Here is a 22,723-nt window from a genome sequence, read left to right on the forward strand (position 1 = left end):
CCAGGCCATCCTGTCCCCAGGAGCCCTACTCCCCACATTCTCACCTATCATATAAACCAAAGAAGACTGCCTGCCAATGGCTATAAATGATCTTAAAATACTAGAAGTGGGTGAAAGGCCACCAGTGGGACAGGATGGCAGCCAGCTGTTAGACAGCCCTGGAAAGCCAAGAACCCCTCTCAGAGAGAAGGTCTGTCTAGAAGGCCCACTAAAACAGTTCTATTCTGGATCCTTCTGACCAAAGGTGATGGCTTTACTTTGAAAGCACCTTTGCATCAATAGGAAACTCATATAGAGTGAGAGGGGGCTGTGGAAGAGAACCAAACTGTTATTATACGGAAGAACATACAATGTCAGTCTGTCCTGTAAATGTGTTGATGATCAGGAATCTGGAAGAGAGATTCATGAAAATATCTTCCCAACTGGCCTTGCATTCATGCCTATTTGTTGAACTTTAAGGTGGCCACAATCTACAGCATATGATGAGTTTTACTCCTTTCTACCATGTTATTCCAAAGAGCCTCCACCATAGCTACTACCCCCCCCCCTTTTCAATTAAAGACACAAAGGAAAGAATACTCAATATAACTGAGCATTTGGACAGATCACCTGTGTCCTCTGGGCCAAGTTCTTCCCTCCAAATGCAATCGGCAGTACCTGCCCATGCTTGACTGCAGGGTTCAGGGTGCTGGCCGGGTGACGCATAAGCACTTTATGGCTTGGTAGGTGCTAGAAGGAAGATGGACATCCTGCAGAGGGCAAGGGACTCCTATTTTGGTCATCTCTCAGAACAGGGACTTGTACACAGTAGGTGCTTTATAGCACGTGTTGAATGAGTTGATAGAATGTGTGAATAACTGAATGGCACATGAGTCCAGGCACAGAGCTCTAAGATGACAGCTGCACAGAAAGGCATGGTGTATCTAGTATGTAGACTCTTGGCCAATCTGTCCCTTCAGAGCTTCTGTTAGAAGCCAAGACAGCAAGGCCTTCAGAGAGTGGTAGGAACCTTTCCCTTGGAGAAAGGTTGTCCTTAGGCATGGCAGTTTATTTGCAAGAAAAAGCCCAGGATAGGGAAGGACAGCGTGCTCATTTATTTTCTCGGGATATGTTGTAGGCCCCATTCAAGCCACTGTCTAGTCTGCAGCTGGCTAGCCCTGGCCGAGGACCTTCATTAGCCTTGGCGACAGTACCCTCCTTATTGAAGGATCAAACCACTCCTTCACTGCTTGGTGACTGTGAAATTACTGAAGTGGGGGAGGGGGATGGTTCTCAGCACAGCCTGACCCTCCTGCCTTCTCCTGGCCTGGTCCTCATTGTTCCTCATTCACAGGCAGCAGAGAGGGAGACAGTAGGGGGCCCAAGCTTAGACTCAAGTGATTTTTCCCCAGCTTTTCCAAAAGTCAAGAGCAGAGCTCCATCTTAGAGGCAGTGGTCTCCTCTGGCAGTCTTTAAGACTTCCTCCCCCTCCAACCCCCAGAAACACACACGCACACCGACTCCCCAGATCTTTTGTTTTAAACTAATTGGAATTTCTACTATAACTGTGATTTTTTTTTCTTTTTGTGGGAGGAGGTGGCGCAGCTTGGGTGAACCTCGCTGTTACTATTAAAAATCCTTCAATTACACAAAGCTCCACTTTGGACGGGGTTGCCGGAAGATGGTAATCTAAAGCTCTCTGGCCGCCATACATGAGGTATTGTTTTCCCTCCGATGCATGTAAAATATGGTGTGGCTTTAATTATTCACTTTTCCACACAATTAATTATACTAAAACACACAGACAGGCAAATAATAGGTTCTCTCTGAATGTTCGAAGGCCACCAGAATGAATAGGATTTGTGATTGATGTGACTGAGAACGATGGAACTGTGCCCTCATTGTGGAAGTTTTGAAATTGATGGTGTGTTCCAGCTTCTTCTTCCCCTCCCTCAGGAGTTAGCCTCTACATTGACTCCTAGAAAATCTTAGTTGTTTTCATTTTCACATAAGGCCCCAGGTAGTCCAGGCTGGCCTCTACCTCACTCGGTATTCAAGGATGACCCTTAACCCTTGAAGCCCCTGCCTCTACCCTCCAGGTGCGAGGATTGTAGACACACAGCACTGCACCTAGTTTTCTATAAAAGCTTGGTCATGCAGAGTCAGGCTAAGAGAAAGGCAGAACAAAGGTTGCATTTGTTACTTTTATGTTGATGTCACCAAACGCCTGACAGGGAGTGAACAGGAAACATGGCTCTGTGTGTGTGTGCATGTGTGCACATCTGTCTGTCTCTGTGTGTGTGTGTGTGTGTGTGTGTGTGTGTGTGTGTGTGTGTGTGTGTGTGTGCATCTCTGTGTCTCTGTCTGTTTATGTGTATTTAGAATAGAATAATTTGGGTGGGTGAAATACCATACTTGGACTCCAAGGCCCATCTTCATTATTAACAAGCTAGATGGCAGAGAAGACATTGCTGAAATGGGTCTGCATCTTTTCCCTTGACTGTGAGCTGAAAAGGGAACATGAGAACCATGTACAAAGCAGGCTGGACTAAATGGCATGATCATTCAATGTCTGTCTTCCTCCTTAGAGGCCACCACATGATCAAATTCCTGAGACAAACCCTTAAGCACTGGTGTCCAAGTCATATTCCCTATCCTGTCCCTTCCCTCCTCTTTCTCCCTTCCTTCCCCTCCTCTCCTTTCCCTCCCCTCATTCCTCTCCCCTCTTTCCTTTTCTGGTGGAGATGTCTTATTGAGTCACTAGAACCCATACCTCATGGTCCCATCCCTAAAAATGTCCCCAAGTCCCTCACCTGTATGCGCCAATAACGAAGCTCCCATTTATTAAGCCATTCATACTTGTCTAAAACATTGCACTAGGCATTTTTCATCATTTCCTTATGAGGCAGTGGCAATAACCATATTTCATATTAAGCTGAAGCTTCTAGTAAGTAGTTGACCAACTTGCCCAAGGGCACAAAGCCAATCAGTTGAGCTGTTTCAACCCCTCACTCCAAAGGCTCTGGGCTACTTGAACTTGAGCAGTACACCTGGACCTCCTTCCGAGTTAGAATGTGGGGGAACAGTGCGGAGCAGCTCCCCCACCCCTCTGCTAGCTTTGGTTTAACTTGATTTTAAATATATAGAAAAATTACCATTAACACACCGAGAACCCCATCTGATATTTATGCAACTGCTTTGAAAGGGCTAATGGACAAAGAGGAAAGTGTGAGACAGGGGAGTAGGGGGAAACTGAGGCATGCATGCTGCTCAAACAGAGAAGGGCCATTGGTGTCAGAGAGCTCAAAGGTTAACTAACAGTGGAATTAAATGGCACAACTTTGAAGCTATTGTGCAGAGAATTGAGAAGAAACCAAAGGAAGATCAGGGGTAGAAGGCTGACTTATTCTGCTGGCAAACCTTGAATCTGTGGTGTGACCACTGTTGTCCCAGTGCCTACCAGGCCCTACATTTAAGAAATAAAAATAGCAGATAGGAAATTTGAGCCAAGGCAGGCTTTTGATCAGGTAAATATGAAGGTATGGGGGGAGCTGGAGATACGAGTGAGTGGTCTTGAGGTCCACTCTGTGTGGGGGGAAAAAGGGGGTGTGGGGGTCCTATAGATGGGGGAAAGGGTAGGAATCAAATGGAATAGAAATGCCTAGAATGTAGGGTACCAGGGACATTGTGAACACAGTGTCCCTGCTGTACGTATTGGTGGGAGGAGAAAGGTGGCTGCACTCCCTGGTTCCAAGGACTTCAGGGTTCTGTGTATGACCACAGATGGGACGGAGGGGACAGTAGTTCAGATCCTATAGAAGGAACCAGCATTTCAAAGGAGCCCCCTCTCTGCTGGAACATGATAAACATCAGCAGGCAGGGTTCCACCTTGGGGAGTCAGGAAGAGGGGCCGTCTGCTTCCTGTCTCGGACAAACACAGCAAGGCAACAAAATCATCAGCCAAGAGAACAGAGCGGGGTGAAGGGAAGGCCGAGAGGTCCGAGGGCCATGTGGAAGGCATGAGAGGGTCTTTGAGCAGCAGGAGCTGATGAACTGACAGAGCAGGGTTGTTGGGAAATTTGCGGGAAGAGTTTGAGGTGGGCTCCAAACTTAGGGAGAACCTCTCCTGTGATTTTTTCCCCCCATCAAAACTCAATTATGTGAAGGCAGATGTGGAGAATACTGAGGAGATGATTCACAATTGACATCTCCCAGGCAACTGATTAGAGGAAAAAGAAGGGAGACTTGGGATTTGCAGGAACATGACCATAATGGTGGACCGTGAGGTCTAAGCTCGGTTAGGATGCTATGGGAAACAGAAGAGACCCCAGTGGTCTCCATGGGTCCGATATAAATTCCAGGAATTGTCAGACATTCGCCAAAAGAAATGGCAGCAGAAGGAACAAGGTGGTCACTGCAGAAAACGTTGGAAGCAGGAATTGGAGAGGAGAAGAAAGACTTCTGTTGAGCAGGAGGCTGTGGAAGATGTTGCAGCTACAGCAGGGGTTTGTTGACCTTGGGATGGGTAGTGAGAGGCCAGATATGATAGTGCATGCCTGCAGGTCTAACACTGGGGAGGTTAAGGCAAGAGACAGAAAGTTCCGGGCCAGCCTAGGCTATGTAACAAGTCCTTGTCAACAAAAGGGGGGAAAGTACCATGTGAGGTGGGAACTGTGCTCAGGGATGGAGAGTGGTCAGTCACAGAAACAGCAAGAGCACACAGCCTAGATCAAGGTAGAAGTCAGACTTCAGGAGAAGCCAGAGATGTGGGAGTGTGCCCTGCATACCTCTTGCTCTTGAAGCGGTTCCCTGCTTTGGAGTCGAACTATTTCAAGTCTATAAGTAGCTGTGGGTCCAGGTGATGACTCCTTATAGTTCCTTAGGGTCATGTTCCCAGCCTCACAGCACAATGATGTCTGGATGAAGAGTGGGAAGCCTGGAAGATGGGGAGAAGTCTATCGAATAGGCTAGATGAGCAATTGCAGCTAGGAAAATGGGAAGATAAATTCATTCATTGATTCAGACACTGTCTGAGAAGCTGCCATTTGGCCAGCCCATCTGGGTCGCAGCGAGGAACTCTCCATCTGCTGGTGGGATCCCTGGAGCTGGCTGCTCAGGGGTGAGGAGTCTGTCTGTCTGGAGCCTCCCATGCTTGACCTTGCCCAGACAGCAGATAGAAAATGCAGCTAAGATTCCATCCGGAACCTGTCTTAAGGTACTCGGTGCTAACTATCTGCACACTGTAATATTTTAATTAAACCCTTCCAAGTCCTTAAAGTGGTAAGTGCTTTTTGACCTATTCTCTCTAATTACCTTCGGCATATTTTAACACACTGCAAATACCATCTAATTCTTGGAAACAAGCTCAGGATAAATCGAGTCTTTTGGCAGCAAAATCAGACTTCCCAGAAGAGGTGGGAGATGCTGCCAGGGGAGCTGTGTGAGGATGCTCTGCAGGGCTAGAGTACTGACTCCTTGGGTCCTTTTTGTAAAGCTGGGAATCATGTCAAAGGGAAAAGCCCTTGTAAAGGAGCTTCCTGGGCCATCTGGGAGGCGACTCAGTCAGTGAAGTGCCACACCATCATGAGAACCTGAGTTCAATGCTCCAGAACCAGTGAGGAGGAGGAGGAGTGGAGGAACATAAAAGGGGAGAAGGGGAGGGAGAGGGGAGGGGGAGGGGAGGAAAAGGGAAGGAAGAAAGAGGGAGGGGGAGGAGAGAAGGAGGGGGAAGGGGGAGGAGGAGAAGAGTAGATTTGCAGGTGCAAGCCAGGATAGCAAAACTGGCAAGCTGTAGACTCAGTAAGAGATTCTCTCTCATAAAAACCAAGGTGGGAAGTGATTGAGTATGACATCCACATGCTCCTGTCTATAAATGTCAATAGAGACGCACATAGAAACTTCAAGAAAGCTAGAATTGCACTCCTTAGCATGGGAGGAAATCTTGAATGTAGAGGAAGACCGTGAGTGTGACACTGAGTCTGGCAGACCTGGGACCCCCTTGTTGAATCCCGAGACTGTCCCTTCCTGTCTGTCATCGAGTATAATTTCACTCTCACCAGAATTCTTTAAGGTGCTGTCACCCATTTGGAAGAGAAAAGGGCAGGAGCTGAGTGGCTTCTTGCTCCTCCAGGCCTGAACAGCTTGATGTAGACCAGAAAGGCTAAGTTGCTAAGCCCCCAAGATTGGCTTGTCCTCATCCATGCCATCCTCCCGCAGTGTGACCTGTGAGTCAAAGCGTCTTACAACACAGAGTGAGAGGAACAATTGGATACATAGGAGAACATGGGGACTGGAGTGTCCAGACTCAATTCAGGGGCTGGGGAGGTGGCTCAATGGGTAAGGTACTTGCTGCACAAACATGAGGACCTGCATTTGAATCCTCAGCAACCATGTAAAAGTTGGGTGTGGCAGTGTACACCTATAACCCGAGTGCTAGAGCATTCTGGGGGCTTGCTAGCCAGCCAGCCTAGACAAATCAGTGAGCTCCTGGTTCGGTTGAGAGACCTAGTCTCAAAATAAATAAATAAATGAATGAATAAATAAATAAACAAACAAACAAACAAACTGGAAAGCAATGGAGAAACACCCAATGTTGACCTCTGGTCTGTGCACACACATGCACGGGAACCTTCGCGCACATGCACACAAAAAAAGCTCAGTCGATATTGGAGCCCATTGGTGGGGGACAATTCCTGCAGGTGCAGGGTAGGGGTGGACCACCAGTGCTGACCCTGAGCCCCTCCAAACAGCCCTGTAACTACACCCTGTGCTCAGATGTGAGGAATCTCTGGCTCTCATGTATGCCTCCAGCTTTGGTCATGGTCCCTGAGAGAGGCAGACCCAGCTGACATTTTTCTCAGCCCAAATTCTGGCTGGCCGGTAATAAAGGTTGGAATGAATGAGCATGGGAATCAGCACGCACAACAGATAGCAATTCATTACACCTGGGAGGGAGCCATGGGACCTGCTTCTCAGGCCCATGGGAGGGGCTCCCCGGGAAAGCCTGCCCCTTTGTCATGCCTGGCTCCACACAGAGAGGAGCTCCAGGAAGTTTGAGGTCATCAGCAGAAAGCAAGACTGGCAGCATGTCCATTTCACAATCTTAGGCCTGTTGGGTTTGCACACTCTGTCTTTACTGTTAGGCATTCTGCCTGCAATTGGGATGAATTGCCATGTGGGCAATGACAGCACAAGCTCACCAAGCCCTGTATGGAAATAGCTGTGTGCTAATATTGAGGAATGGGGTGGCTGAGACTCCGTGCACGTGCTTTTAAAAGGCAGCAAACACCTAGACCCAACGTGGAACCTTAAATGAGATCAATCACCCCTTAATCTAATTAGTTTCGAAGCTATTTTAAAGAGCTTAATTAGATTAAGCTGTGATTGATAACACTTTATATCTACTTGAGGAGAGTACTTCTAATTCACCTTGAGTCTTTATGCTTCCAGTCAAAAGCCTGTTCCAAGGCCTGGGCTGAGTAGGGAATGGATGAAGGAAGCAACAGGCTGGCCTCTGAAGCCACTCTTGTGCCTGGAGCTGGTTTGAGTCAGGTATTTTGGTAGAGTTCTTGGGCACAGGCATTCTGAGTCCAGTAGGGTGGCCTTCACTAGGACATCCTGAGACTCTAGTTCAGGAAGCCTGTAAGATGGTAGAGGGAAGGACTGGAGTCAGGCTACTGGGCAAGCAGTCTAAGGGTTCAGCACAGCACACAACTGATTTGGAGAAAAAAAGCTGCAAATAGGAATGAAGCAGGATGCCTGGAGCATGCCTAGGTGCCTGTGACCCACCCAGTCCTGGTCTGCACACTCTCTAGGGAGATAAGCTACTTCAAGACAATGTTGAGCCTACCTTGGCAGTCCATCACGGCCCATAGGACAGCGCTCTAGGCACTGTAACTTCGAGCCTGCTGGGAAAGGTGGGCATTGATGTAGGAAACAGGTGGTTTCTGGGTAGAGTCTGTCCAGGGCTGTGTGTGGGAGACAGGAAGGATTGTGTCTGCGCTAAACTGAAATGTCTATCTTATCTCGTCTCCACAGCCCGCATGTGTGATGCCCACCTCCGAGGTCCCTCGGGCATCATCACTTCCCCCAACTTCCCCATTCAGTATGATAACAACGCACACTGTGTGTGGATCATCACAGCACTCAACCCTGCCAAGGTAAGGCTCCCACAGTTGGGGAATCAGGGTCCCGTGGGCAGGTGCAGGTTAGGGACAGATTGCCTACAAGGGACTGCCAACCCACCAACCTCCTGGTGGTAGCTTCTCTGCAGAGAGCTTGCATTTGCTTTTATTGGGTAATGAATTTAAAAAACTTAATAAGACATAAGGAAGATATAAATAACATTAATCTAAGAAACACTGAGTATCCATGTCCAGCATAAGAAAAAGGAAAGAAATCAGCTATCTTGGTGGTGCTCCACCCAGACCAATCCTCTCCCATCCCCAGCACCTTCAGACACAGCCATGGCCTGAAGTATATTTGTTATCCTTGTGTGTGCTTGCTTATGTTCAACTGTGTGTCCCCGGAGTACAATGCTTCCTGTGCCAGCATTTGCACATGAATGTAACCTTGTTCTTAATGAACTTCCCTCACCATTTATCTAGGTTGTGTGCAGTCCGACTCTATTATCTGAAACCTTTCATGGATTCATTCCTGTCACTGGAGGGAGAAGGGTTATTGTTTTGGGTTTTTGCTTATTTTTTCAATTTCAAGTATTTTTTGTTCTCTTTTAAAAGTGTGACAGTCTTGTCAGGGTCTACAACAACCTGTCTGGATCATTTGAATTCTGTCTGATTTGTTGATGCTGTGTCCTTTGGTCCATGAATATGGTATGCCTTTCTACTTGCTTAGGGTTTCTTTAATGGCTCTCAACCAACTTGTCTCCATTACAGCTCTTATTTATTTTTTGATGTGTTTACTCCTAAATACTATCTATATCTTATGTCACATAAATATAACAGTACAATTTATATAAATATAAATAATGGCTTTCAAACTCCATCATCTGATCTGAATATTTCTTAATGCTCATTCAATTTTTGTACTTTGATTTTCTTTATACATAGCAAATATCCTGAGCTCATTTATCTGGGATTCCTTTGGCATTGTGTTTATAGGCAGTTGACATCTGTGAAAATGATGGCTTTATCTCTTCCTTTCCTATCGGTTTATCGTTTGTGATGGTGGTGGGTTGATGTTGAGTGGAATTTGTTTCTTCATTATTCTGTGTGATGTTTCCTGGAGAATGTTTCTTTTTAATATAGCAAGTCTCCTTTGGGTCTTGAGGGAGTGCCTTTCACATCCTAGTTTACCAAGACTTTTTATTGAAGATAGATGTTGAATTTTATCAAACAACTTCCCACACCTGTGATACCATCTTTGTTCTGCTCCCATTTCTTATCCCATTGTGAATAGTGTTTGTTGGACCTCCCAATGCTGCTGGTCTCATTCCTAGGTCCTGTACTCGTCTCTTAGTGTGGATACCTTCATACTTGTCTCTCTTTAATTTTCTAACACCTTATGTAATAATGTGTTTCTATTTTGTTAGGTCTGTTCTTTTATTTTATCCTTGCCAGAAGTTTGTATCAAGAAAATGCTGGCTTCATAAAACAGTTTGAAAAATGTTTCCCTATGCCTCCTGGGATTGTCAGTAGAAAATTGCAATAACTTTTGCCTTGAAAGTTTCGTGGACTTTTTCAGCCAAAGTGTCTGGATGTGGTGTTAGGAGACTAGACCTACAGAGTCAATATCTGTAATGACTAAAGAGTAATCTCGGTCATTTGTTTCTGTCTTGGGCACATGTAAGTAAAATTTCAGAAGTATTATGAAAAGTATTATTTGTGCAGTCATGCTTACTGATATCTGCTAATATGGTGCTTTTGTGTCAGTTTTCCCTTTCAGATCTACATCTTTAAAAAACTAGTATTCCCAAAAGCTACATATCTGCTAGCCTCTTCAAAGAACTGATTTGATTTTGTTACTACTCTTTTAAAGATATTTTTTGTTTCATCAACTTCTGTCCATTCTCTTTCCTTCTGTGTATTCGGTTTTATTTTATTTTTCATTCAGCATTTTATTCTCTCTGCTTAGTCCATTATATTCAATCTTATTTCAGCACCTAAGGCTACAAATTTCCCTCTGAGGATTATTTTGACTATACTTCTACAAATGTATATAAACAATATATATATATATATATATGTATATATATATACACACACACATACACACACACACACACATATATATACATATATATATATATACATACATACATACATACATACATACATATATATGGAGAGAGAGAAAACCCAGTTCTAGCACTTAGTTCTGATAGTCATTTGGTTTTAATTTGTATTTTTAAGATTTATTTATTTTATTTTATATGTTTGAATGTTTCATTCGTGTGTGTGTGTGTGTGTGTGTGTGTGTGTGTGTGTGTGTGTGTGTGTGTTTGTGTGCACCACATGCATGTGTGCCTGGCATCTGAGTAAGTCAGAAGAGAGTATTAGATCCTGGAACTAAAATCACCATGTAGGTGCTGAACACCAAACCCAGGTCTCCTGCTAGAACAGCAAATGTTCTTAACCACTGAACCACTCCCTCCCTTTTGTTTTCCAACTTTGGTGCTAAAGAATGAACTCAGGGCCTCAGACATGCTGAGCAAGTGCTCCCCCCGCTGATCTACACCCCAGCCCTGTTCTGAACATCTTCCCATTTCCATCACTCTTTCATCTTATTTAGAAGTATATCTGGATTTTTAAACAATGGAATTTTCTGGTTATATGCATGATTGGTTATAAAGTTTATGTATAGGGAAAACTATATATTGACTCGATATATTTTTTGGATCAAAAGTGGTCATTTTTCCTGTGTTCTATGGGTTCTTGAAAAAAAAAAAAAACTTGTGTTTTCAAAGTACATTTTTCAGTTTCTGTGCTCTGGTTTCTCCACCACATCAAGCTTGCTGGTTGTGTACATCTTAATTGACTTTTTTGCCTTCTTAATCAATGCCCTATGAGGGAGGGATATTAAAATCCCACTATGGCTGTGTGTGTCTGTTTTTCTCTGAAGTTCTGTCGATTTTTGTGCCCTGTACTTGGAGACTGTGTAATTAGAGACGCAAGTTGAACATTGCATGCTTTCCTGGAAGATCATCTATTTCAAAAGAATTATGTAATGACTCTCTGTTGGTGGTAATTTTTTTTCCTCAATGCTTCTCTGTCCCTCCCCCTTCCCCCTCCCAGCAATTAGATCAAGTTTCTTTTGGTGTCTATCTTATCTTTTCTATTCAGCTACTTTCAGATTTTACTTGATGCTTTTTGGTGTTTTGTGCATAGCTCTTTTTTTTCTAATAATCTTTTAACTAGGGAATTCAGACTATTTAATCATACAGTTCTGTCTATTTGAGTTAGCCTAAAATACTCTATGCTTTTATGTTTTCCTCTTCCTGAGAGGTCAAGGATATTAAAACACCACACTTACAATGTCTCCACTGTTCTTGGCAAGTGTGTTTCCATGACACACCATTGCCTCCTACACCCGGCCAGTGTCACTGTTGAATAAGCGGGCACTGGTTCCAGTTGCTCCCATCACAGTCCTACTCCTCAGAAGTACCATCTCCATGATTTTGCACCCATGTTTTTGTGGCCAGCAAGCTGTCTTAGCTGTCTGTTGTCTTGGGATGTTCTCTTTACCTTGTTCTTAGAAGACCATCCCTGGACATTTGAGTCTATAGTTTCTCTGTGGGTGTGTTTATCATTCTGCTGTCTTCTGCTGTCACTGTCAATTTGTCATCATCTCTTTGCATGGTGTCATTTCTGTCTGCTTCATGACCTTCTTTCTCCTCATCCTTGCTGCCCAGCATTTCACTGCCCTGTGTCCAGATGTGGGTGTTTCATACATCTTCCCATGAGTTCACCAAGCATCTTGGACCTGTAGCTTGTGCTTTTCCTCCAGCTCTGGAAGTGTTTAACTTTTCTTTCTCACTGTTGCTCTGTCTTTATTTTATTGCCTCTCCCCCTGTGTCCCCGCCCCCTATTTTCTTAGGAGTTTGAAAAAGTTCACTTTCTTGCTCTGTCTTCTGTTTCTTTAGTTCACATTTTTTCCTCTCTTCTGGTATCTTATTCTCATCCTAGCTCTTAAATTCACTCACGGAAGACCTGTTGTAAGTAATTCTCAGTTGTGGAGCCATCACTGGTCCTCTGTAACATGTTCTTGATCTCATTTCCCCTTCCTCGGATGCTGAAACCCTTGATCAGTTTTTAACGAAGCCTCTTTTGTATTCTGTGTCTGTAGATATAAAGTCTGTACATTTGATTTGGGGGTCAGTTTTCACCTCCTGTGACTCCCAGAACCATGTTTCAATCTGTGCTGTTTGACTGTTGACTGTATGACTAGAATAATCATAAACTTTGGGAATTATCTGAGACCAGGGTAGAACATGTTTTGTTTTGCTTTGTTTTTCCATAGAGAGTTTGTGTTGGCCTGTGCCTGGTGCTAGGAGCATCTCTGGCTATACCCCTCTTCAGATTTAAGTTTTCACCCACAAAGCTTTCAAACTGCATAAGGAACACGAAGGTCACAGTCTTATGCAAGGGCCCCGATCCTCATGGATGACCAATGGAGGAAGTCTTGCTTTCTGCCCTGTCAGTGCTAAGAGCTAAGCTCCATAGCTCCCTGCTCCACTCACAGGGCAGATAACCCCAGGTGAGAGCAGATAGACTGATTTCTAGTTAATGTTCATGCTAATGTACACAGATGTGTCCCCACTTTGAGGAGCATTGGCCTCTGATTCCTGTCCCGTCTTCACACGTCCCTAAAACCAAAGCTGCACTTCCCTAAATTTCAATGATGTATTCAAGGCCTAGGCTGGCTATGTGCTCCAAGTCATTCTCCAGGTCTCTAACTTGCTGTGCAGCAGCCCCTGACTCTTCCTCCTGATGCCAGTGTATTTGGACTGCTTCAACAAAATGACTGCACTCCAGGCAGGGGCCTTAGATGGCGGACCTTCTAAGAAGCTCTGCAGGGTAGGTAGAAGGTATGAGTAAGGTGCTAGCAGATTCGGTTTCTGCAGAGGACTCTACCCAGCTTGTAAGCCCCTACTGCCCTTGACCTTAACTCTCTGCATACAGAGGAGCTCTCCAAGACTGCTGCCTTCTGTTCCTCCTCCTTCTATGGGGACATCATACCTCTTTCCTTAGGACTCCCTTTTTAGAACCTCATTTGCCTTAACAACTACCCTAAAAGGCCTGTCCCCTAATAAAGTCCCAGGGGTTTCCACGCAGGAATTTAAAAATGATAGCATTCAGTCTCTATAGTTTGTAAAGGGCTTTTAAAATTGTATTGTTTTTAAGTTTTAGCCACCACTTCAAGTGCCTAAGGTCATGGCACCAAAAACACAGGAAGTGGGTTCCCCTCCACAGCAGCTCACGAGGAAAGATCCACATTGTATTGCATTGTGTTGTGGTGAAGCTGTTTGACAGGGAGGGGCTGCCACAGCCACGTGGAGTGAGGCTAGCCACAGGAGCTTATTACTGTAAGGTCATTAAGTGGCTGGCCAGTTCTTCCTCAACACAGTCAAAGACATTAGTTTGGTTTGGTTTTGAACTTGAAGGTTATTGTAGGATGTCTGGATGAGACCTGAGAATCTGCTCAGGAACAGTTTGTGTCCCTCTCATTAGGTCAAGCCTCACCAATGTATGGCCTAGTGAACCCATATTGGCCCCATCACCACACGTCAAAGAAAAAGAAGGCCCTTTGAGAGCAGACAAGCTTTCTCTAGGAGCTGGCCCTGGCGCTGGGTGGGAGGGGAGCCAGAGAGCATGCCTTGCAGTGAGGGCTTGGGCTGTGTCTGTCTCAGAGCTGTGCAAGGGAAGTGACCCCTGCTGACAAAGGGGATGCTCACACTTTCTAACCTGCTGCTGGAAGTGGCACCTGGGGGAGCCACCCCAGGACATCTCCTTCAGCAGAAAAGAAAGCATGGAGACTAAGGCCACAGTGTGCTTTAAGAGATGGCCATCTGCTTAATCATTGACTCTAGATACGTCTTCTGCCCTTGAGGATGCGCACTTAGCATTAAAGACAGGTGTGTAAGCTAAAAACCAGAGTACAGAGAAGAGCCGCTGAGAGGGGCCGGAGTACTAGGGAAAATCAGAAAGAAGTCGCTGACTAGAATGTGAGGGGTATTTTCACAAAGGAGACCTTTGACCGGGGCCTTAAGGATGGGTAAATAGGGAAGAGCTCCGAGCAGACCCCTGCAACAGCATTGAGGTTGGAACGGCCTCTGAGAATGCAAGTTATTTCCCAAGCCAGAATCAGCCACTAAGGGAAAGACAGACAGGATCCACTTCATGAGGCACCCACAAGCTCAGCCCAGAGGTTTAGATTCTATGCTGAAGCAAAAGAATGTGAAGTTAAATGTATTGGGCTGTCGTTGATAACAACAATAATAGCTTTTACTCTGTGCCAGCCATCGAGCAAAAGAATCCTTCTATATAAATGACCCATTGCATTTTCTTAATTGCATAATGAATTAGGTTTTAACAGACCCACCACATGAATGAGGACACTGGAGTAGTGCTAGGTTTAAGGATGGAAATGGCCACGGCACATGGCCTGTAACTGGCAGGTGTGACCTCTATCTTTCTGGCTCACGTGTCCCAGCTGTCATAGCTGTGATGTTTCCTGCTACTGACTGGGAGGGGTACAGATGTGAACAGCTGGGATTGGTGCTGTAGGATAGGCACAGAGCAGCTTTGGAGTCAGGGAGCTTTGACACAATTCCCAGGGCAGCAGTGAAGAGGAGCAGAGGGTATACTGAGGGAGCCAGACCATTTGAGAGGCCGGCGCCATTAACAAAGTGGGAAGGTGGTACCATCAACCAGGAGCAGATGAGAGAGATTTGGAGAATAGAATAGGCATAGTAGTTGATGGGGTAGGAGTGGAGAAAGAAGAAGCAGTTCTTATTCAACACAGTATCTTAATTGATAGCCAGGGTACTTGGCACACTGTAGTCATTCAACATCTACTAACCCAGGGAGCAAATGTATGACTAGCTTGAACCAATGGGGGGCTAGAAGAAAATATAATGACTAAGGAGATAATTTGGCTTGGGTGAGTGTTTGCGCATTGCAAGCATGAAGACCTGAATTCCAGCAGCAGAACCCACATTAAAAGCAGGCATGATGGTGTATGCTTATTTTCATAATTTTAACCCTGGGGCTTAATAGCTACTAGCCTAGACTAAATAGAGAGCCCTAGGTCCTAGTGAGAAACTCTGTCCAAAAAAAAAAAAAACAAGGTGGTATTTGGCTCCTAGGGATCACTTGAGGCTGTCTTCTTGTCTCCATGTGTGCTTAGTGATCATGCATGAACCCATACCCATGCTTGCACACACATCTTCATACATGTGTACCCTCACGCTCACATACATTCATTCGTACACACACACAGGGGGGGAGAGGAGAGAGAGAGAGAGAGACTACAGACTACAAAAAGGAGGACATCCTTTGCAGAACAAAGAAAGACACCGACCATGGGGTACATGAATGCTCTGTGGTGCATGAGTCTAGGTTCAAGTGTGTGGTGTCCTTGGGCAATGTCATGCCAACTTTAGGCATTTGGGCCACCTGAGCTCTTACAATATTCATCTGAATGCCAATATAATATCTGCCTACCATGGTATTCTTTGAATTTGAATCACCATCAAAAACACCTAGGGAGACCGTACAGGTACAGATTCCCAAGACCATTCCTTACAAAGAATGCACCGAGCTGCTCTGGGAGTACTTGGAGCCTCTATGTTATGAAGCACTCAGTAGCCCCACCAGCCAGGCTGTAATAAATGAAGTCTTGCCCTTCTGGCTGAGCTTGGGGGCTACTCCCATTACCTGCTCCATCAGCCTCAGTGGCAGACACCTTGAACTCTGGGTGAAAGACATGCCTGGCCCTTGAAGACCTCTGTCTGACACAGCAGACTGGGGAAAGACCCTGGTCTCTCTGTACAAACCCTTAATCACACCAGCATGCCCAGCCCCCATTCCTTCCTCTGCTTTCTCATTAGCCTGGCTTTGGCTTTGTGTGCCCTGGTTCCCAAGTCTCCCCAAAAGTGAGACTAGAAAGGCCACCAGTGTGCCTGTCTCTGCCACATGGCACAATGCTCACTGGAGAGATACTTTGCTCTGTTGAGCATGTCCAGTCCCAGCTCCTAGGCTTCCTGCTCAAGGACGTTTGGTGCCTTTCTCAGAAGAGGTTGTCTTGTGCCAAGGATCTTATCCACACCCTTCTCTGGTGTGCTCTCTCTCTCTCTCTCTCTCTCTCTCTCTCTCTCTCTCTCTCTCTCTCTCTCTCTCTCTCTCTCTCTCCCTCACCCCCTGTCATTGTCAGAGTCCCTGGCTTCACCAGCCCCTGCTCCCACCCTGGGTCCCCCACCAGCTCCCACTAGGTCTCCATGCCTACTCTCCCCACTTTATTCTGAGTCGAAGCTTACCATCTACTTGACCGTGAAGTCAATCCAAACAGCCGGCTCCAGCCTCGGAGCGAGCGCCACCCAACTGCAGCCTCATCCAGGCTGTTCTCCACAGGTGACCATTCTGTTCCTCCCTTACTCTGAACGCAGAGCATATGCTTCTGAGCCCATGCCCTCCTCTGCGCTGCCAGACCCTGTACATCCTCTCCCTCTTCCATGAATCCTCCTTCCATCCCTTTCTATCTTGCAGCTCCCTGGTACAAGTGGTCTGTGTGCATCCTGGCATTTCGATGCTGTGCTAAGTTGTGGCAAGATAACTTAATGGGAAGCAGCTAGCTCCATGCTTGGCACATAGCAGGCACTGGGTAATCATGCCCCAGAAGATATGTTTGTTTATCCACTTATCTAATGGGCTTAAGTTGGATGTCTGAGCTGGATACAAATGTGCCTCTTGATTATGCCTGCTTCTCCCACTGAAGGTTCTCCTGCCTCACAAAGGGGCCTTGTGAGCTTGATTGATCTGCATGTTAGTTAATGAGTCATTATAGGATCCTGCCTTTAAACAGTGGCCAAAAGCAGAGGAGGAAAGAACAAAGGAAAGCATGGATACCCAGTGTGCTGGGACCTGCTAGAAAGCAAGTCACTATGTGCTGAACCTGCCTCTTGATGCAATTAGCCCCTGCATCCTGGTCAGTACTCTGTGGTATGGTTCAGGTCCAAAGGCAGTGGGAACCAGTGATGGGAATCATTTTATGGCTCCCAGTTCTGCCCTTCAAAGCAATATTTCCCCATTATGGGCCTGGTAATCAGGCACTCCCTCTGTAGAGATGGCTTGGTAAGTGGTGTCCCTTGCCCCAGGTCTGGCTGGATGCAATGACCATGTTTAGCCAGAGCCATAGTCACTGAAGAGGGAGGCTGATCTTCCTGCTGGGAACACCATCTGGCTGGGGGTGCCTTCTGTGTGGCATGCATTTGACAAGCACCTGCTAAGATTCAGCTGAGAACTTGGAGCAGCTTGAGAGGGTAGGTCACCATCGTCCCTGCCTTGTGCACCTGTGACCCTGTTGGGGTGCTCCAAGGCAGTACAGCATGGTGACAAGAAGCCTGTCTGAAGGTAGCACTCTGCTACCAGGCTGCATGAGCTAAGCAAGCCACATCACCTACCTGTGCCTGGGCTTCCTCTCTGTGAAATAAGAGCTACCTTGATTTTCATGCACAGACTTGTGAAATATGCTTTGAACATAGCTAACCTTATGGTAGGCATTAGCTACTATAATGAAGAAATGGTCTAAGATGATTAAAGATGATGCTTAGGTGTCTCAGGGAGTTTCCTCAGCCAGGGCCAGCAATGATTTAGGGGTCATCAAAGTTCATCACTCACTGTATAAAGTTTGACTTGGATGCAGCCATGTGCACCTAAGCACCCACTGTGTGTGGCTGTGTTCATGCTACATAGAGCAGGGCACAGTGACAGAGAATATGCAATCCTCAAAGTTTTTGGTTTGGGTTTTAGTTTTGGTTTTGGTTTTTCAAGACAGCGTTTCTCTGTGTTACATTCCTGGGTGTCCTGGAACTAGCTTTGTAGAATAGGATGACCTCAAACTCACTGAGATCCACCTGCCTCTGCCTCCCAAGTGTTGGAATTAAAGGTGCACGCCTCCACCACTCGACTCTCAAAGGTATTTCTAATGTAACCATTTACAGAAAAGGCTGGCCAACCTCTGCTCTAATACTGTGAGATCCCACAGTCTGGTGGCGCAGCCCAGGCCGGCAATCAGAAAAGTTTTGATAAGTGCCATGCCATTAGATGCTTTCTCAGCTTCCATATATGCCTGGAATATGGGCAAGCACTGTGGGTATATTGGGGAGAATCCCTGGGCCAGAGACGTTGCCAGGGGAACAGTAGAGAGAGGGAAGGAAGTGAGGCAAATGATGATGGTAACCAGTCTTAGTTCCCTCTCATCGTTACGACCAACTCTCTGACCAGAGCAGTAAGAGCAGAGAAATTCTCAGCTCACAGTTTGAGATGATACAGCACAGCATTCTAAGAAGGTAGGATGGGGTCCAGAGCAGCTGGGACATGAGGCTGAACTTCCCACACCTCAAAAGAACAGAGAGCAGAGCTGGAACAGGAGGCAAGGCTAGACTCTGTACCCCCAGTAACCTACTTCCTCCCTTCAGGTTCTACATCCTCCCAAAACAGTGCCACCTACTGGTGACCAAGTATTCAAAATGAGCCTATGGAGGATGGTTTGCATCCAAACAGCCACTGTGATGAGGATACTCAGGAGCTCAGTTGGCCCTATCAGCCATGTGACAGGAACAGATGTGGAAGGACTAAGATGTGACACTCCCAGAATCACTTTTCATAGCAGGACTATGGAGGATGAGAGATGGGGAGAAGGTTGCAGCCTGAACTAGGGACCATTTGATGATGCCATTAGCCAACACAGAAGATTTGGACAGAAATCCTGGAAGGAATCCCCACTCACAGTGGACTATTGCATCCCAATCCATCTCACTAGGACTTCATCCCTCACCAGGTTCTCCCTGGGTTGTAGGTCAACCATGACATCGTTGCTTCTACAACAGACACCTCACATCAAGCCCTGGCTTGCAATACTCTTATTGGTTCCCTGTTGCCCTTAGGACACAGGCCCAGATCCTTAGCATGGCAGACAGCCTTTCTTAGCTTGGTTCCTCCTACTGCTGTTACATCACCACTCTGCTCCTCCCTTACTTAAATAACTGGGTTTGCTAGAAGCCTCTGGACAGGAGCTGGGGAGATAGCCCAGTTGGTAAAGAGGGCAGGGATTTATTCCCCAGGACCCGTCAATCTGGTGCACACTTGTAATCCCAAGGTCCTCTGGGGCTTGCTGGCCAGCTAGGCTATAGCCTCAGTGGTGAGTTCCAGGCCAGTGAGAGACCTTGTCTTTAAACAAAGGTGATAGAGAAGGTTGGTGTTACCAGAGAAACATTGAAACATTTGAGGTTTCCTCTATCCTCAACACACAACACACACACACACACACACACACACACACACACACACACACCATGCACAGCACACAGATGTCTCTAGAGAAGTCACTCTATTCCCACACCTCCACTCTGGTGATTGTTTTGTCATTCACATCCAAACTGTTCATTCTCAAAATGCCACCTGGGCTTCATTTCCTCCAGAAAGCCCCTGGGCTTTCTCCCAGACATCATGATGGCTCCCTCCCTTATCTGTATGAAACTGGCGGAGGTTCTCCAGAATGTGGACCCCAAGGCCAAGCTGAGGGGTCTGTGAGGAGAGTATTAGGTTCACCAGTGTGGGCAGCATTAGTTTGTTTAGGCAGTAAGTGAGGATGGCCTCCAGGCTGGGCTACCTGGTTTGGTCAGAGAAACCAAAGAAGCCATCCCTCACAATCTGGAAAAACTAATCACTAACCTGGGAAGTTGGTCTTCCTTGACGTGTAGTGTCAACAGCAGTCATCAGTATTAAAATGAAAGGGACAGAAAGAAGACCAGGCTAGACATTAGTTCTAAGTATCTGCAATTGGCCCTACCCACTGCCCAGCTGACCAAGCCAAAAACCTGTCAGTTATTCAGGGTCTCCTTTCCTTCTTCCCACCCCATCCCAGCCCCCACCCGCCCACCCAGTCACACATTCCCAAATGTCACTAGGGCCTGACCTCTTTTCTGTATCCTCCACTGCCAATCTGCCTAAGGTCTCAACCCTCCATGCCAGACTTAAGTCACCTCCCTTAGGAGAAAGCCCATGGTGGTGGGAGGGACTTTGAATTAAGCTCCAGGCAAACTCCACACTTCTAAACCTTCTAGAGTTACCTTTTGCTCTGCATGTCCAGACAGACAGCCTCCAGGGTAAGGCAACGGCATGTCTGTAGACCTGTGTCTACAGTATTTTTTCTAGAATGTTCCTTCTCTGCCATAGCTCAGGTTCTATGGACTGGACTCCCTCTCAGAGTGTCCCTTGCCCCTTTCAGCCATGCTGAAAGTCTGAGCAGCCTTCAGATTGCTCTCAGGGGCCTCAGTCTTGAGTAACATCCCTCCTCTCTCTACCACAGGCTGTTCTCACGCTATGGCCCCCACTGTTGCACCTGCTGGGGTACTTCTTGGTGCCCCTAGGTCAAGCAAGGCAGGAACAGTGTGGTGTTCTGATGACATCCACGCATGCCAGGGCCAGTGTTATGTTAATGGCAGGACCCACCCCAGACTGTATATGGTGGCTGCTTAAATAAATATTTGTGGAAGATAGGACTTGGGCAAATTGAGAGAGACAGAAACAGGGAGATTTTGTGGAATCTTCCAAGAACATTCATTTAGTCAGCAAATAAAGCAACAGAGGGGATGGAAAATAGTCAGTAGAGAAGAGAGGATAAAAGGGGAAATCCTGGGGAGTCTCCTTCAGGCCCCAGGGAGCAGAGAACTGACATTCCATATGTGGCCTGATACTGCCACCAAGCCTGAGGGGATTTCTGTCCATGAAAGCATGAAGAAGGAGTCCAATCATCTTGTGGCCTGCCAGCTGTGCCTGGTGGCTCTTTGACAGCTGCCAGAACTGGCCAGATGTGCCTCAAACATCTTCGGAGACATCAGGGGACCCCAGGGACCATATAGCCTATGGAGAAATAGTCATATTCCTCAGGATGGCACAGAAATGGGCAGTGTGTGCAGGAGGGGGGCAGAGATGTTGAGTATGTCAGGATACAGTATGGCTTCCAGAGACTTCCTCACAGCTGCCACCAAGTCTCTAACACTGTGTTCCCTCCCCTAGGTGATCAAGCTGGCCTTTGAAGAGTTCGATTTAGAGAGGGGCTATGACACCCTGACTGTCGGGGACGGTGGGCAGGATGGGGACCAGAAGACAGTTCTCTACATGTAAGTGACATACTGTGTCTGGATGGGGGGTGGGGGTAGAGACAGGCTTACAGAGCCCACCCTGGTATTCAGACCATGGACTGTAGGGTCAGGGCCCTGCAGTGCTCTCCTGTCTGCAATAACCCATCTACCTCTCTCCACCCTAACCAAGGGGAATAGACGTCATAGAGAAGTTACATGAAATGTTCAGACTGAGCAGTCTTGGGCAAAGTCAAGCAGAGGTGCCATGCCTATGTGCCTGGCTCTTTCTACTATCCAACTGCTTCTTTGAAACACCCTGTTTCCACCACTTCCCAGTGTCTACTCTAGGCAACTTCTGTCTCTGGCTGTCTAACCTCTCACTGAGACGACGGAAGTGTTCAGAGGTCCTTTCCACATGTCCAGAACGATCTGAGACATGACAGCTTCATAGACACAGTCCATACCAGGCTGTCCTGGAATTCCACTGGGCTGGGCCTCTGCTTTGGGAAACCATTCAGTACCCCTTCACCTAACACAATTACCCAATAAGTGGCCAGAAATGTCTCTGCCCTGTGCATGTGGCCTAGCTCCAGATGTAGAGCATGATAGACCCAGAGTGGGCCTGGCTCCTTGGTTTCCTTTCAGGTTTCCCTTGGCTCTTGGCAGGGTTCAGACATCTAAGTATCTCTCTCCCAACAGCCTGACAGGTACATCCGTCCCAGATCTCATCGTCAGCACCCATCATCAAATGTGGCTCCTCTTCCAAAGCGACAGCAGTGGCAGCTCCCTGGGATTCAAGGCTTCCTACGAAGGTAACTGCTTTCAAGGAACCTGACAGACTTACCCAGGAAGAAGGATATTTGGAGTTTCCATCTGCAAGCATGAGTCCTAGGTTCAAATTCTGGCCCCTTCTATGCCTCTCCTCAGACACATTTGACCTCTCTGAGCTCCCATCTCTTTGTTAAGTGCTCCTCAGTCCCACCATTCCAGATGGTTTGGGGGATTACCTGGGGCAGATCAGTTGGTGTATGGGATATCCTGTGCAAGCTGTGGGCACAGGTTTCATCCCTAATTCATCCCTGGCGTCTACAGATTTGCTGAGTCTCATCTACTTTTTGACATCTTTACCCTGGCCTCTGGCCTCCCAAACTACTTCATGATAAACGAGTGGTTGTGTTGAACACAGGAAGACAGATGACCACCATTGTTGATGACCAAAGGAAGATACCAGCAGAGGTCCTCATTTCTGGCAGTAACCGATGTTAAGGAAATGATACACTCTGAGACCCATAGGGTATCTCTATTCTCACCTTTTATGAACTTCCAAGCCTCCTATTGTTCAAAAGAAAGGTCCCGAAAGGAAGGCAGGTGTCATGCTGTGAGCAATTAATTCCTCTAGGTATCAGACCTAGGCCTTACCCC

The 22,723-nt window shown here is 46.7% G+C and overlaps 1 protein-coding gene across 1 annotated transcript in view; it reads left to right on the forward strand.

Annotated features, from left to right (window-relative positions):
• Positions 1 to 22,723, forward strand: part of Csmd2 (CUB and Sushi multiple domains 2) — a 537,775-nt gene that overhangs the window by 292,302 nt on the left and 222,750 nt on the right. Inside the window, exons 10-12 of the mRNA XM_051188846.1 lie at positions 8,017 to 8,138; positions 21,237 to 21,340; positions 22,001 to 22,113. Of these exons, the coding sequence (XP_051044803.1) occupies positions 8,017 to 8,138; positions 21,237 to 21,340; positions 22,001 to 22,113 (339 nt within the window). The remainder of the gene's footprint in view (positions 1 to 8,016; positions 8,139 to 21,236; positions 21,341 to 22,000; positions 22,114 to 22,723) is intronic.

The sequence above is a fragment of the Phodopus roborovskii genome, unplaced genomic scaffold (genome assembly GCF_943737965.1).
Source record: "Phodopus roborovskii unplaced genomic scaffold, PHOROB, whole genome shotgun sequence".
NCBI classification, from domain to species: domain Eukaryota; kingdom Metazoa; phylum Chordata; class Mammalia; order Rodentia; family Cricetidae; genus Phodopus; species Phodopus roborovskii.